Below are 16,871 nucleotides of genomic sequence, written 5' to 3' on the forward strand. Positions count from 1 at the left end.
TTTACGAAATTCACGAAGGCATCTGTGGCAGTCATATAGGGGGCAGGTCCTTGGCCTACCGAGCTATTTCGCAGGGTTATTGGTGGCCGTACATGCAAGCCGACGCCCAAAAATATGTTCGCAAGTGTGAGAAATGCCAGAAGTTTGCCTACCAGATACACCAGCCGGCCAGGGAACTTCTTCCCCTCACCAGCCCTTAGCCTTTCGCGATGTGGGGGCTAGATATAGTGGGGCCGCTACCAACCGTACCAGGCAACAGGAAGTTCTTCATCGCCGCCACGGACTACTTCACCAAATGGGTCGAAGCGGAGCCCTTGGCAACAATCAAGGAGAAAGACGTGAAGCGGTTTGTCTGGCAGAATGTGGTCACGTGGTTTGGCGTCCCCAAAATTCTGATCTCGAATAACGACACTCAATTTGGCGGCCGCCTGTTTAGGGGGTTCTGTGAAGATCTAAAGATCGAATTCTACAACTCTACTCCGGCCTACCCACAGTCCAATGGACAAGCCGAGGCATCCAACAAGATCATACTTGATGGGTTGAAGAAACAGCTGGAAAAAGCCAAGGGAAAGTGGGCTGATGAGCTCCCCAGCGTCCTTTGGGCATACCGGACAACCCCGCGGCGATCTACCGGGGAAACTCCATTTGCTTTGGCTTATGGCATGGAGGCAGTCATACCTTTGGAAGTCGGCATGCCCACCCTCAGACGTGAAGGTTTTGAACCCGAGCTGAACGCCGAAGCCATTGCTCTTGAACTAGATCTAGTGGAAGAGTGATGGGAAAAGGCTCTCATCCATGTGGCTGCCTACTAACAAGAGCTCTCAAGGAAATACAACAAAACGGTGCACCCCAGACCGTTTAAAGTAGGCGATTGGGTCTTGAGGAAGGTCATGGGCAATACCCTGGTGCTAGGTGAAGGCAAACTAGGGGCAAATTGGGAAGGACCCTACAAGATAACCGGTCTGGCGGGCAAGGGGGCATATCACCTAGAGGACTTGGATGGTAAAAGAATACCCCGGCCATGGAATGCAGCCAACCTCAAGCTGTATTATTTCTAGCTTTAGCTCTCTTTTTGTGTAAAGCTTTAGCTTTCTTTTTGTGCAAAGGAATTTTTGGCCTTACATGTAATATTCATTTGTGTCAAATATATAGAACTCATCTTTGCCTTAGCATTTTTTAATGTTGCTTTAAGTTTTGAGATTCTCAACCGAGATGGTTTACTCCGGTTGAAAGAGTTGATGGTTTGGTCAACTTAGTTCTTCTCAACCGAGATGTTTATTCCGGTTGAAAGAGTTGATGGTTTGCTCAACTCAGTTATTCTCAACCGAGAGGATTTACTCCGGTTGAAAGAGTTGATGGTTTGGTCAACTTAGTTCATCTCAACCGAGATGATTTACTCCAGTTGAAAGAGTTGATGGTTTGGTCAACTTAGTTCTTCTCAGCCGAGATGTTTACTCCGGTTGAAAGAGTTGATGGCTTGCTCAACTCTGTTATTCTCAACCGAGATGTTTATTCCGGTTGAAAGAGTTGATGGTTGGCTCAACTCCGTTATTCTCAACCGAGATATTTATTCCGGTTGAAAGAATTGATGGTTTGTTCAACTCAGTTCTTCTCAACTGAGATGTTATTCCGGTTGAAAGAGTTGATGGTTTGTTCAACTCAGTTCTTCTCAACCGAGATGTTTATTCCGGTTGAAAGAGTTGATGGTTTGCTCAACTCCGTTATTCTCAACTGAGATGTTTATTCAGGTTGAAAGAGTTGACGGTTTGTTCAACTCAGTTTTTCTCAACCGAGATGTTTACTCCGGTTGAAAGAATTGATGGTTTGCTCAATTTAGCTCTTCTCAACCGAGATGTTTATTTCGGTTAGATCAGTTAATTAAAGTGGTCTGCCCGCCGAGATATCTTGTTCGGCTGAAGTTATGAGGCTTAAAAACCGCACAAACACTTGATGAAATTAAAGCTTTTTCATTGATGTAAAAGTAGTACAAAATGAGGGGCAAAGAGCCCAGTTACATATGCAAAGCAAACAATGAAAGAAAAAGAGAACTACACTAGGGGGGAAAGATTGGAGAACTCGTCATCAGCTGCTTCCAGGTCGACCGTAGTTCGCTCTTGGACATCGACCTCAGTTTCTCCGGGTTGCTTCTGGCCGCTTCTTTCCTCGGCATTGACCTCGATTTCTCTAGCAAGCTCTTTCTCGGCCTCAGCTTGTAACGCGCTGAAGACGTCGTTGGCATAAGGCACGAGGTAGACCGGTAGGAAGGAAACCGGGGGAGTGGCAAACACATCGGTGTTAGGACATTGACCGAGATGTTCGCAGGCTGACTTCCAGCCCACTTTGAAATAAATGTCTTGAGTTGCGAAGACCTGCTTCTTGTAGCTGTCCTCGGCTTCTTTGAAGCCGGTGTTGTTGGCATCTTCGCACTCCTTCTCCCTTGACGCCTTGAGTGCGTCCAGCTCGGCTTGGAGCTCATCTCTCTTCTTCTCAGCCTTCTCGAGCTGGCCGAGTAACCTGTTGTTGTCAGCATTGGCAATTTGAAGTGAGGATTTTGCTCGGCCGAGCTCGGTTTGCAGGCTCTGGACTTGGCCGGCAGTGCCATTCGCCTTCTGCCACAGTCGATGGATTCTCTCCATGACCAAGTGTTGCTTCTGGATGGCCTGCAGGAAGACAGTTTGATCAGAGAAGAAACCGTGCAAACACTTGGTAAAAATTTTAGTGAAAGATTGAGACTTACCCTGGCCATTGACTTGACAGAAGATTTCACTAACCGGGTGTCAGGAACGTGGTCGTTGCCGACTACGTCGCTCAGTAGTAGAAGGGCTTTGGAAAGGTCAAATGCGAGCAGGTGCTCTTTGTCGCCCTTGATGGAAGCGGTTGTCGGAATGTCCTTTCCCCGGTGCTTCAACTGCGGTCGTCATGGTGGTGTTGGGTCGACAGTAACGGTGGGTTGCTCGGTGGTCAACTCGGTAACCAGCTCGGTGGATGGGTCTGCGCAAGGCCTTTTGCCAGCCCGGCGAGCTTCTTGTCTGGGTTGCCCGGTACCTGGAGAGGCCAAGGCGACCACGGGGCCGCTGGATTGTCCGGCAGCTTGCGAGTGTGTGGTGATGCTCGGTATCTCGGCTGATGTAGCTGTTAGGAGGTTCTTGATGCGGCTTTGTTTTGCCATCTCTTGTTCCTCGGTCAGCCGGATTAGTGGCACGTTCGGTAGAGATGGGTCTGAAGGAGGCGTTGGAGCACGGAGAAAGTCTGTAACTTTGCTCCGGCGTGGAGCTGAGTATCTGTAAGTTGGTGTGTAGCCGAGCAACTCGTTACAATCCTGGTGGCTGTAACGAAGCACGGTTCGGATGGCTTCAACGTTGGGATATTGGTAGTTGGATTGCAAGGTCTGAATTGCTGTAAAAGAAACAAGAAAAATTGTTAAGTACAGAATGTCGAAGGTAGGGTATTAACCGAGCAAATTAGCGTGGCTTACATGTGGAACTGAAGTTCTTGCTGATGAACCAGCCCGGTACGTCGGTTGTTTCATAATTGCCAGACACCCAGAAGAAGTCGTCATCATGTAAGTCCTTGTCTGGGATGCCGGTCACTATTTTCTCTTTGCCCGGTCTTATTTTTAAATAGTAGGCCAGGCCATCGCCGGTGTGCCCAAGTGTGTATTGTCTTAGTATCTCGGCTAAACCTAAGTTTGTTCCTAGCCGGTTGTTTAGCTCGTGCACGTCGTTGATTATTCGATAAGTATTGGTCGAGACTTGGGTGGGTGCTAGCCCGGTGTGGCACAGGAATTCGGTCATCAAAAGGTTGACCGGGAAGCGGAGGCCTCCTTCAACTACTGACAGCACGGTGAAGGGGCATTGGTCAAGCCTGCCCCAAGGGGTTGTTTCCATCTCGGCAAGCTCTAAATGGACATCTGCCGGGATACCGTACTCTTCCCTGAAAGGCCGCCAAGGCAGCAGGTGTGTCCACAAGGAAGCGGAATTTCCCCATGTGTGGCCGACTAATTTAGCTCGGCTGGGGCGGTTTGGCACGGGCTGGGAATTAATGGCTGCTCGGTCCTTGAGAGCCTTGGAATTGGTCTTTGGTCCCCTTGGACTCTGTAGGAAAACGGAGGGTAATTGTAAGTGGGAGCGCGGTCGCGCAAAACGAGCTGGACTTGAGCTCGGTCATGGATTGTGCCAAACCACCTCGGTCGTAAAAGCTAGCTAAGGAGCTCGGTCGCTCAAGCGAACCAGAGAATGGCCCGGTCGAGCGGCCAAGTCCTTTTGCTACCCCGGTTTCTACGAAGGTTGAGGCAAACAAGCTATTTGTTCGGTCGGAGTGATTTTTCGGATCAAAAGAAGACCTGGAGCCCGGTCCGCCCCAGATCTTCAATGTTCATCAGAGAAAGTGAAGAACACCATGAACAGTTAAGGATTTGGGACGATTTTGGGTACCTATGTCCTAGAAACTGCATGTTTAGAGCCCTAATGTGTGAAATTCTAAGTGAAATAACAACAAAAGAGGAGTTGGGGGGCATACCTTTGAAGGGTAGTGGCTGCTTCTTTGAACACAAGCTGAAGAATGGCAAGGGAGGAATGGTACAAGCTCTGGGTCGTCAAAGAGAAATGATAAGCAAGAGGAATGAAATGAAGGAAGCTAGGCATACAGATAAGGAAGAAAAAACTGCCAAAAATTTGAACGCCAACAGACGGCTGGGTTGGCCGCTCGAGGACTAATGGGAGATTGACACGTGTCTCCATTAATGTCAGCGTCAGATTTGAACAGACAGGAAGGTCAGATGAGGGGACGACCGAGCAAGTCAAGAGATAGTATGTTGAAGACAGGTTAGCTAGCCCGGTCATCGACTGGTGAACCGAGGAGCGGGGAGAGGTAACCCCGGTCAGAACGGGTAATCCCAGTCACGCTTGCGCGGACGGAATTAAGGGGCAATTGAGAGGGAGATTTATGATCTGAAATTGGGCCTGACGGGTTTGGGCCGAACAAGGGTTGGGCCGAGGCAGTACGGCCCTGTCCTGAAAGATCCTGCTCGGTTAATGTAAGGCGTGGTTTGACCGAGCTACATAGCTTCTTCATATCGAAGCCTGTCGAATGGGTTGTCCGGCGCCAGGAAAGACAAAGTCGGACCGAGTTACATGTGTTTACTCAGCAGTAAGGCCCACGGAAAACATGCGTAGCTGTCCCGAGCTCGGCGATGCCGGGATATGCCCGAGCTCGGTCGAAGCGGAGAGCGGCGAGCGGGGCGCTCTGGCCAGCTATATAACACGGCCAACTACAGCCGAGATGATGCAGCCCGGTTGCCGAGCTCCCAGTAGAGTGGGCTGGCAGTTGGGTTAGGTGATGTTCAGCAAGATTTGTGCTGATAATTGGAATAGAAGCACCACATGTCGAGAGACGAATGGGAGTGGATTTGGCGCGCAGAAGGTATATAAGTAAGTCTGTGTCCCCCATGCTGAGGCAGATGACATTTTGGTGAGATAAACACTAAACACTACTGAGTCCTCTCTCTCTCTATCCTTGTGTGTGTGCCTAACTTGAGCGTCGGAGGGGTTTTTCGACCACACACCGCCGGGTAGCTCACCGCCGTTGTGCACGCAGGTGATCGGATAGAATCGGAGCTCGGAAGCAAGGATTGCGGGCTCGCCTGAATATTTGCTCCCCGCACATCATGTATATTTACTAATATGGATTCTACTACCTTTATATATAGCGTTAAAAAAATATGGTGAAGAAATCAATTTATATATATAGAATCACTACAACAAAAGTAACCTATGGTAACGAAAGCTAGTGAAAAAAATAAATTCCGTCACTAAATAAGAATGATTTGTGAGAAATTTATAAATTGTCACATATAATAAAAAAAATAAAAATAATAGGTGACAAAATTTATTTTTGTCAATAAATACTTCTTTTTAGGTGAGGAAAGATTAAGTTTCGTCATCAAAAATTTTCCCGCTAATTTGTTTGGGTGGCGCCAAAATTTTGAGACTTTTGGTGAGAAAAAAAATTGTCACTAATTATAAAATTATTTGTGAGGAATATATTTTTGTCATTAATAATTTTTTATATTTTTGAGATCTTTTAGTGAGGAAATAATATTGCCACTAATTTTAGGAGAAAAATTTTGATGTATTGAGTGGGAAAAAAAAATTAAAAAAATAGGGTATTAATTTTTTTTACCCCTTTTCTATTTATCATCTCTCTCTCAAAATAGGGTTTTAATTTTTGTTTTGCCTCTTTTCTGTTTTGCCTCTTTTTTTGTTTATCAACTCTCTCTTTTTCTATCAAAACAGATGCACGTAATACCCCTCCGCCATTGCTCTTTGCCCTTACTACTCCACCTTCAACGTCTACACTACAGTCGGCCCTTCTTGTATAAACAGGGCCCCACTCTCTGCATCAAACCCAGGTTCCTTTTTTCTCTATTTTTTTTCTTGTATTGCATCGATTTAATTGAGTTACAATTCGGGCACTCAGATAGTCACAACCTCACCACCATCATCAACCAACACAGCCAAACAGTCCTTAAAAGGACAGTAAAATTTCTGAGAAGCAAGAATGATCGATTCACACAGCGCATTTTCCCACCGGTCAAACACTAATTTGGGTATAATGAGACGACACGACTCGGGCTGCAAAACCCCTTCACAATTCAATTATGGACGCTTCATCATCGATATATTCTCTTAAATTTTCACTGCGACATGTTTGGCAATGCAGTCTGAGGAAAACAAATGGGTATAACTAGTGTTGTTTTCAAACATTTCTGATTTTATGGGTTTTCAATCTTCACAAATTTATTTGAACAGCATAATATGGCTTTATTGTTGATTTGGATAAAAATTTGCTATTTTATTTTAACAAAAATTTCGTAAATATATTTGGGTTTACTTTATTTGAGTTAAGAAAGTGAAAGACATTGATCTTGTGGGTATGATGAAACGAAAATGAAAGAAAATGATGAAGATTTGAGGAGGAGAACAGAGAGAAAGAGAGAGTTGAATTTTGCTCTGGTTTCATTCTGTTCTTTGAAGAGGAAGACAGATTTTATCCTGTGTGGGTGCTGGAACTTTCAATTTGACTGTCACTACTGTGGTAAAAGTGTGGCCTTACTTATGTCTATATCTATCACAAGCAAGTTTGAATCTTTCTTGCTCTCTGGATATCTATCTGTTTAGGTGGTTTATGATTGTTAGTTATTGTGTTTGGATATCAATTATGAAGATTAACAACTCTTTTAGATATGTGTTGTGGAATTGTTGTTAGTGTATTGGTTGGTTCTTTTTTTTTTTTTTGGAATTTCTCTTGTAAATATTTTTATTGTGAATATATATATATATATATATATATATGGTGACGAAAATTAGTGAAGAAAACAAATTTCATCCTAAAAAAACTGTAGGTGAAAATAGAAGAAACAAAAGACTTTCCAGGACTAGTTTTGAGAAATCCAAAAGAAAAGAGGCCATTCAAGTGGAGTACCCTTCTCTGGATGAGATACTCTCACAACTCTCTGTGTCTGCTAGAGATCTAATGAAAAACAACTTGTTGCTTTCTAGTGTTAGTTTTTTCTCCAATTTCAGGAATTCATTATGCCTAGAGAATTTCATTTCACAAGAACACAAAAAATTAACCAAGAAAGTGTCTGGCAAGCATATTAGGAAAAACTTATCTAAATCGGAAACTACAGAAACATCTAGGGTTGAGGTTATGGAAGACTCTTATTAGATTGACATGATTGTTCAAAGCAACACCGAAGAAGAGCAAATACTAGTTAAACCTGAGGTCCCAAACAAAAAGAGCGCCCCCACTATTGAACCAGAAGCAACCCTTGAGTTGCGTATACAATTGGATTATAAACAGGAAACTGCTGTTGTGGATTGTCAATTTGAGGGAAAATCAGCAGGTGACATGGATGAGATATTTAGCTGCTATGTTCACTAATTTTGAACTTCACTGACTTGGAATCTATCCCTTCTGAATCAATTCTCAATGAGATATTTAGCCGCTATGGACCTTTGAATGAATTAGTCATCGAGGTCATGAAGAAGAGCAAACGTGCTAAAGTGGTCTTCAAAAGGCGTTCTGATGCTGAAATAGCTTTCAGCAGTATTGGAAAATTTAGCATTTTTGGGCCTTCACTAGTCAATTACCGCCTTAATTACTCATCTTCTACATTGTGTAAAACTTCTACTTCTGCCACAAAGCGAGACAGAAAGGGTGCAACATCTGTGGAATGAAATACTGCTTGATAATTGATGCAGATCAGTTTAGGTATTCACATGACACATTGGTATTTCACTTCATTTCTATGTTCGTCTTTTTAGGAAACCCATTGCCCCCTTGGGTACATATTTGTTACTGGACAATTGTATGCAAATAGGTAGGATGGAGCATTCAACTTCGTTATCCATTTAGACATCCTTAGAATCCTGACTCGTCGATATTTTCTAACCATGTTTATTCATTTTGATTTCACTGTAAAAAAGAGTTTTGACTTTTTTAGTTGTTTATGTGCGTTTTGTAAATATTTTCTGCCTTGACGATTTTTATAGACCATTATATTGAGAACTTCAGAAGCTTGGATTGCTTTCTTTCTAAATGGTTTCCTATGATGAAATGTTTAGATAGTCTGGTACAAAGTAGTTAGGCTGGAGACGGATTTATTTCAAATTTGGTAGCTACCTTGCAATTGCTTGGTGAATGGAGTGCTTTACTAGGAAATAAGACTAGCAGAATATTTGGTTTCTTGATTAATGTTTCATTTATGACCAGACTGCTTGATGACAATGAAATTTAGTGGCCTTTGATATACCTTGCCCTTGATGACTTGCCAGAAATTCTTATATAATTTGTTTGTTATAGTTTCAACCTTTTATGGTAATTTACAGATTTCACTGTGGCTTTTGTGATGGGGAATTATATTGAACCACTTTATATTCACACTCGTGAACACTTAATGGTTGATTTCTTGGTTCCAGTTTTTGCAACCGTTCTCAAAATACCCCAATTTTTTTTTTATCATTTTTTAATGCACTATGTTCATTTATTTATACACTGCATTATGTCAAAAGCTGAGTAGCAGCTGATAATTGAAAAAAAAAATCAGACAAGCGCAAATGGGGGCCAACTTCCAGAGTTGCCATGTGTTTACAAATCCACACACTTTAATGATGTCACAAAGTAGTGGGTTTCTCCACAGTGCGAAAAGAATTATGTATGTATATTTACCTTTTGTGTTAGGATGATTTCAATTTTTATTGTATCTTTATTCACTTTTCTATTTTTTTTAAATGATAGGATAATATGATAAAGATCCAAACTGAACATTACTCCCAACGCGGCATGGTTCCAATTACTCCAGAGGAGCTATCTGTGAAGGCGCTCAAGTGAAGGTTGGGATATGTTAAAGGACTTGGGTTGAGGCCTTCCTTCTCTGTCAGGACTACCAGTGCTTTGACTGACAGTGACTATGTGAGGCATCTACAGATGGAAATACAAGAGCAAAATGAGGAAATTCAATCACAAAAAGAGGAAACATGAAATTCAAGCACAAAAAGAAGAAATTCAAGCACAAAATAGTGTGATAGGGAAGATGAATGAGTCGCTTGAGGGGAATTTTGAGATGACATCAAGCATCATGGAGTTTCTTAAGAAACAAGGTTTCAAAGGACAATTTAGAGGAGGAGGTATCCTATGAATTTGTAGATCACCATTTTGGTAAGTCTTGCTTGTTTTATGTTTTTATTTTTCTAATGTTGGTTAGTATATACTAGTTAAAGCACAACAGTTTCACTAATTATTAACTAAGGTTTAACAAGTTTGAAGATGTATTTAATTAAGATAGATTCATTAGTTACTTCTTACTTAGCATGACCCTTGTTAAATTACATACTAACCAAAGTAGAGACAAAACTTTGTGTATTTTTGCTAGGCAATGTTGGAGTTGCTCTGAGTTAGTAACATAATTAATAGGAGCTTTCCACGTGCAAAGGAACTTCTAGTTGTTAAGCTAGACTCGTTGTGTACACAATTTGTATTGACATGGATAGAGAGGTCTATACAATGTAATTAATAATATGTTAGTGTTTTTCTTGTTTATTTTCTTTGCAGATTGGTTTTTGATGACGTTTAGAAGCATACTTGCAAATCAAGAAATTCCTGAACTGATACTTAGTTCTAGTTTCAAATCAAGATCGAGTGTTGATTTTTTTTTTGTGGACTCCACGTTAGTTCATTTTGGAATTTGCTTTGATAATTTTTCTGTTATACTTAATGGATTATTATTAAAGTTGTTTGATGGATATATTTTAATTTATAATATAAACTGTTTAGTGAATTTTTTTTCTGGAGTGGTGTATAATAAGCAGTGGATTTCTTAGTACATTTAAAAGGCTATTGGGATATGAGTAGGGATATTTGTGAAATACTAATTTAAATTGAAATATAAAATATGGAACAAATTTAGTGACGAATTTGTTTCATCATTTGTACTTATTATTATGACAAAGTGATTATTCGTTGCTAATAAATATTTTTTTGTGACAAAATTTATTGCAGCTTATATATGAAAGTTTACATTGATTTTGTTGTATGGTGACAAAAAATTTCGTCACGTGTATATATTTTTGTCACGAAATATATTTCTTCTCGTCTGTATGACTTTTGGAGATGAAAATTTTCATCAACTTTACATCTTACTGTGACAAAATTATTTTCTCATCAATGATCAACATGTGTGGCAAATTTATTCGTCAACTAAAGTTATAAATATGCTACTGAATAACTATTTGGTGACGAAAATGAAGATTTTTGATGACAAAATATTGTTTTATTGGTGACAAAAAATTTCGTCACTGAAGTAATTTCATTGGTGACAAATTTATTTTTCGTCACGGTGGTTTTTAGTGAAAAACATTCAAAGACCAAACCGGTGAGGAAAATATTTCCTCACAAATATCTGTAGTGACAAAATTAGCTCTTTAGAGGCCAAAAAAAAAAATCGTCATTCAAGACCCAACTTGTTGTAGTGAATGACTCAATAATTTTTATTTATTTAATTTATTTGTTTACATATTGGAAATATAATAGTTAATTTTTGAATCACATGGCAATTTAATTTGTTAACAATCAAGCCCCTACTTGTCTGGTTGACTCTTGATGGAATCACTTTACCTTCACTCCTCTGGCACCATTGTTTTGGATATAAAAATTATTGATCTCCAATCTTACTAATTTTCTCAACATTAAATTATGACTTTTACTAGCTATTATTTACTCTAACTAACCAAGTTATAATTTTATATTTGATTTCCTTTGATTAACTTATTTTGACATTTAAAAATATATTTATTTAAAACTTAATGCTTGTCCATTTTGCATTTGTTGATTGTTGCATGCATGTGCTTAATGGATGTTTAGCAGTAGAAGAAGTACAAGAGAAGCATCCCCCCAATAGTTAAAACACGAAAATGGGATAGTCCAATGTTATCTAATAATCTCAAATTTACGACATTAAAAGAAATATTATGAAATCTTAGAGTATGATGTAACGTTGTTTATATGGTAACAAATGTGAATTAAGATTGTTCCAATTGTAAAAATTTTTGTTATGTCATTAGTTAAGAGTATTGTGGGTGTTGATTTCTGACCACACTGCCAAACAGGTACTCACCTGGAGAACACCGGCAGAATAGATTGCGCCCGAACGACCTGTCATAGAAAGATAAGACTCCGGCAGTGGTTCGTCCACCCGGGGGCACTCCGACGATCAAGTCTGTACTCAATTATCTCTCAAAGATAGCAAATAGTGCTTATACACACTAGTCAGAGTACAAAAGCGTACCTTAGACCCATGAGGGTGCATTACTTTTATAGTCAGCACTAACTTGATCCCTGCAAAAGCCTACCTTCCCTTGGACTCTAGCCCAATGCTCATCCTGGACTCTCCCATAGATAAAGATAAACTCCCTAAGAGCTTTATCCTTATCCAGGCTAAGGTCCTCCCCCATTCTAGGACTCTTATAGCTTATCTGTTTATCTTGGATTCCGGTATCTGCGCAGATAACCTCGGCCTAGCCGAGATCATCTCGGTGTCATGACCAGAACATGTGGCACCTCGGCTGGCACTTCGGTGCCACCTTGGCCACGTGTTGTTATTCAAGAAATATGTCCCCACAACAACCCCCTAGGTTCTATTACCTCGGCATCCTGAGGTGATGGAACCTATATCATTTGACCATGTAGCATGTCGGCTAAGCTTGCTCTATTCTTCATTATCGAGGTCATTACACGTCCGCTCTATATGACCATGACTTCAGTGTGTTTTGTCAATGCTTCCGAGGTCATTACACGTCCGCTCTATATGACCAAGACTTCAGTGTGTTTTTTCAATGCTTTAGAACCAAGAGCCAAGTTTTTCAAGTTCCTTGACCAAGATCGTTACCCTAGACGAGGTCTTTGCTTCATTAAATCAAGAACTCCAAGAGTTTCTACACGCGTATGAGCTGTCACACACAGTAACTCAACCATTTTTGCCACGCGACTTTTCCCTATTGAACCGTACCTGACACGTGCCATCAGGTCGCGTCTCTTCTGCACACGCCGCCTGACAGACACGTCGTCCTAGGCACACTAATTGCGGTTTTGCCGCCTTTTCGTGTTTTGGTCAAAAACACCTCTCTCTCTCTCTCTCTCCGTGTTTTCACCTTTGCACCCTCGTTCATTCCAAGATTTCAAGTTTTTCTCTCTCTAAAAATCCCCTACCTCAATTGCTGCCTTCTTCGAGCTTCCTGCAACCACTTCGTTCACCTCCTCCGACGAAGTATTTGTTGTTCTTTTTCGTTCACTGCCACCGTCTGACTTCGGCGTACTTAATACCGGCCTCATTTTCTTTAGTAAGTCACTGTTTCCCTCCTTTTAGTTTTGACTTCGAACTTTGTTGTTTTTGTACACTACTTCCATGAATGCATTCACATTCTTGAATAAATTTTGTTCGTGTTTTGAATTCCATCACTTTGCGTACAAAAGCATGCTTTGTTTGGGGATTTTTATTTGTTCAATCTGCTTTTGATTCACGGTCCTTATGCACACATATGCACTGTTTTCACATGCCTCAATGTTCTTGATAGTTCATCACTATCTTGATTTTTTTGTTACCTTCTTGAGCCTGAATCATACTTTTTGTCCTGTTTTCTGTGTCTTTTTTTTTCCAGATTCTTGCCTACAATTCTTGCTTCCTTAGTCTTAGGCTTGGGATTTGCTCTAGAAACTTGATCTTTAGGAAAAACCGAACCAAAAACCTTTAGATTTTCAGAAAAATTTACCTCAATACCTGCTTAGGTTATAACTGAGGTCCCTCAAACCTATACAAACCATTTTCTTCTGAAGTCTCTCACCTTGCCCCTCTTAGCCGATATCATGGGCATGTTTAGGTGAAGGGTAGACACCCTAGAGAAGCTTGAATACTTTAGGCAAAAGTTCTCCATCCCTGCCGACGTTCATCTTAGGTTGGCTGGGGAGGGGGACTCTATCATGCCTAAAGACAATTCCATGCCTTTCCCAGTAATAGCCTTCATTGAGTGCGAACTTAGGTTCCCTCTTGACATCCTATTTCGCCAAGTCCTTCTCTACTATAAACTTAACCCGATGCAATTGGACATTAACTCTTATAGAGTCATAAACGGTATAATTGCCTTAGCCAACAAAGAGAATGCTAGGATTACTCTAGCCGACATTTAATACTGTTATACCATGTGTGGCTTGAAGTTAGAAAAGGGCTACATCTATTTCCTTAAGCCGAGGTCCACAGAATACAAACTGATTGCCGACCTCCCAGACTCCAACAAGGGTGCTGGAGGCGATTATTTCATCGTCTCAGGTAATTGGGAATTCCCACCAAATGATGTCCTTTACCTTTACCCCTTAAGCTAAATAGTATTCAGAAAGGGAAATGGTAAGAGCGAAGTGTTACTTTACTTGCTTTCAAGCCTTTATTATTTTGATACTTTGTATGTTCTAATATCTGTTCTTTACTTGCAGTCCTTCCTCAGCCTCCCAAAGACTTTCGCAAGGCATTCTTCCCCAACAAATACTTCAAGAGGCTACTGGACTTGCCTGTTAATCAGCGCAAGGCTCCTCTGCTCCTGAACTACATCTCGACCTACAAGTCCATCCTCTCCGACATTCCTAAGAAGAGCAAGTCTCCACCCTCAGCAACAACTCCCCCAACTACCTCATCACCAAGGCCTGACCAACCCTCAACATCCAACTCAGCAGAACAACGATCAACTTATGCTTCACAACTAATTCCACCTTCTCAGCGTCAACGCCGATGTCGAGCTCCACTTCTCCCCCCTTTAGGCAAAACTCGTAACCGAAGATGCCGAAGTACTGAGGCGTCGACTTACAATCCGGCCAACCCACCAACTGCACTTCCAGCGATCCACTTCGGTACTAAAGTCACTGGCGCCATTGCCGCTGACGAGATGGATCGCAAAAAGGCTGTTGCAGATGACTTTCTAGGCGACATCCCCAATGTCATCATAGTTCAATCTTCGCCTTCTCAGTCCCAGCCAAAACCAAAGCCAAAGAGGCTGAAGAAGGCCCAAGCAAAGGCAACGATGACTCAGATCGATTCTGAGGACACCTTGCCGATTTCAAAATTGGCCGAGGGCGAGAAGAGTTCCTCCGCCGCCGAGAAGAGGCCTGCTGAGGACGACCTCTCTAAATCTACCAGATCAAAGAAGTTGAGGTCAGACTCTGCAACCGCCTCGGGTTCAATTAAGGTTGATGACCCTTGGGCCCCATCCATTACGATCAAGGATAAACCAGTTAGGACTGGTGATAGTGCTATTGACATTGAGGTCGGTGTTGCCCTCTCAACTGCATTTCTCCTTTCAAATGACCTCAATCGTATGGCCAAGGTCAGCGAATATGAAAACTTCGCTCTGATGGTGCAGGATTCTGTACTGGTAAACTCTTAACACTTGGTACTCTCCATTCTCTATTTTTATACTCAAAGAATTTACTAACTCTGTTCTTTGCTTTTCTTCTAGGCAATCCAATATGCCCACTCATTTGCGATGCAGGCAGAGGGAATGAAGAAGGAACTGGTCCACAAGACCAAGGAGGCTGTTGGTTTGCTCAAGTCGTTGAACAAAGCCGAGGCCAAAATGAAATCCTTGATAAATCAAGCCAAAGCAGCTAAGCAAGCCCAAGATGAAGCCGAAGAAAAAGTCGGTGTTGCAGAGGTTGTTGCTGCGGTTCTTAAGGCAGAGAAAATAGAGGCCGAAGCAAAAATAGCCGAAGCCCAAGCCGAGCTCCTAACTGCTTTGGCCATAAAAGATGCTGAGATCAAAGCGACGGACGAGAAGGCCTATGCCGAAGGGGTAGCCGACATCCGTGAAGAATACAAAAAACAAGTCAGACAGGCATGCAACAAGGGTTACACCCTTAGTTGGATGGCTGCTCTGAAGGAGTTGGCTGTCCCCGAGGACTCACCTCTCAAAGATGAAGGCTGACTTATGCTACCATTTCCTTTGACTTCAAGCCAATCTGAGGCTAAGGTTTGAGGGGAAGAAGAAGAAGAAGAATGAGAGGAAGTCGAAGACGAAGACGATGACAAAGAGGCCGAGGTGGCAGGTGACGCCGAAGTTCCTGCTGGGGCCAAGTCTTCAACTTTAAATGAGCAAGTCCTAAACTTGACTTAGGATGAGGAGGACGAGGTTTCAAAAGGTGCCTCTCCCAAGAAGACAACATCTGAGGTGCCAATCGCCGAGAAGAGCCTCGATCAAACTCTTCAAGAGATCGACGCCGAGCTCGAGGCTGAAAAGGCTGCCGAGAAGATTTCCCCACTGTCTTCTGGGGCCGAGACACAGCCTGCCACCAACGCCGAGTAGTCTGACTATAAGCTTTTTCTCTGTACTTAGTACTTTTTCTGAACAATGTTTTTAGTTTTCATATTTGGCCAACGTGCCACTTTTGTAATCTGAACAAGTAATCCCTCTTGTAGGCCGAAGTGCCCTTTTACTTCTTTTGAATTCAAGTACAACTTCTTCTTTCAAGTGTCTGTATGTTTGTATGCTTTATTGTTTCCATACTTGGAATATTTTGCTTGTCTTCAGTTTTATTCTTTTAGCTGTACAGTCTCCTTGGACTATAACTTCCAACTTGTTTATCTTGACCTTGCCTTAACACTTAAAAACATTGTAAAAATATTTTAACAAGTGTTTATCTAAAACTTGCCATTTCACTTATTGTCTTCTACCAAGACTTCAGTCTTCCATATTTTCCAAGTTTTGGCAACCCGGTAATCTCTACAAGTATGTAGATACTTCTTTCAACATAACCTCGGTTTAACTTCAACTTGTAAATTTTTCTGAAAATTTCAACAAGTGTTAAACCAACTTTAACTTGTGAATTCTAACTCCCAAGCATCATTCTCTAGTTCTCTGCCCCCTTAATGTGAACTTAAGTTCCACTTAGGTTCTCATTAAGCATGTGGATATGACCTTGTTGCCGAAGTTATATTCAAATAGAGACTAGCCGAGGTTCTCAACCTTGGTTCCTCTGTTAATCTTACGCAAATCTACTTAGTTTCAATCTGTGTTTGACTCTGCCAATATGGCAAGTCCAGGTTAATTCTACTTAGTTCAACTCCATTATATGCAAGTGTAATTCAACTCTGCCATATAATGAGTCTAAGTTACTCGTCATGTTTCACTTAGAAACATTGCCAACTTAGTTCGACTGTATTATATGCAAGTATAATTCAACTCTGTCATATAATAAGTCTAAGTTATTCATCATGTTTCACTTAGAAACATCGCCAACTTAATTCAACTCTATTATATGCAAGTATAATTCAACTC

At 41.6% G+C, this 16,871-nt stretch overlaps 1 protein-coding gene and 1 long non-coding RNA gene across 2 annotated transcripts; both read left to right on the top strand.

The window, feature by feature from the left end:
- The first annotated feature begins 6,229 nt into the window (after window positions 1-6,229).
- LOC114323117 (uncharacterized) lies at window positions 6,230-10,348 on the top strand. The gene is made up of 3 exons (XR_003651021.2): window positions 6,230-6,409; window positions 9,301-9,720; window positions 10,114-10,348. It is a non-coding gene; the product is annotated as an uncharacterized LOC114323117 (long non-coding RNA).
- A 1,193-nt stretch (window positions 10,349-11,541) lies between these two features.
- Window positions 11,542-16,040, top strand: LOC145790217 (uncharacterized). The gene is made up of 2 exons (XM_082868019.1): window positions 11,542-14,972; window positions 15,057-16,040. Exons 1-2 carry the CDS (start codon window positions 14,487-14,489, stop codon window positions 15,519-15,521), a joined length of 951 nt encoding a protein of 316 aa, XP_082724145.1. The 5' UTR covers window positions 11,542-14,486; the 3' UTR covers window positions 15,522-16,040.
- The last annotated feature ends 831 nt before the right edge of the window (window positions 16,041-16,871 follow it).

Source organism: Camellia sinensis, chromosome 5 (assembly GCF_055761805.1).
Source record: "Camellia sinensis isolate YWXY chromosome 5, ASM5576180v1, whole genome shotgun sequence".
NCBI classification, from domain to species: domain Eukaryota; kingdom Viridiplantae; phylum Streptophyta; class Magnoliopsida; order Ericales; family Theaceae; genus Camellia; species Camellia sinensis.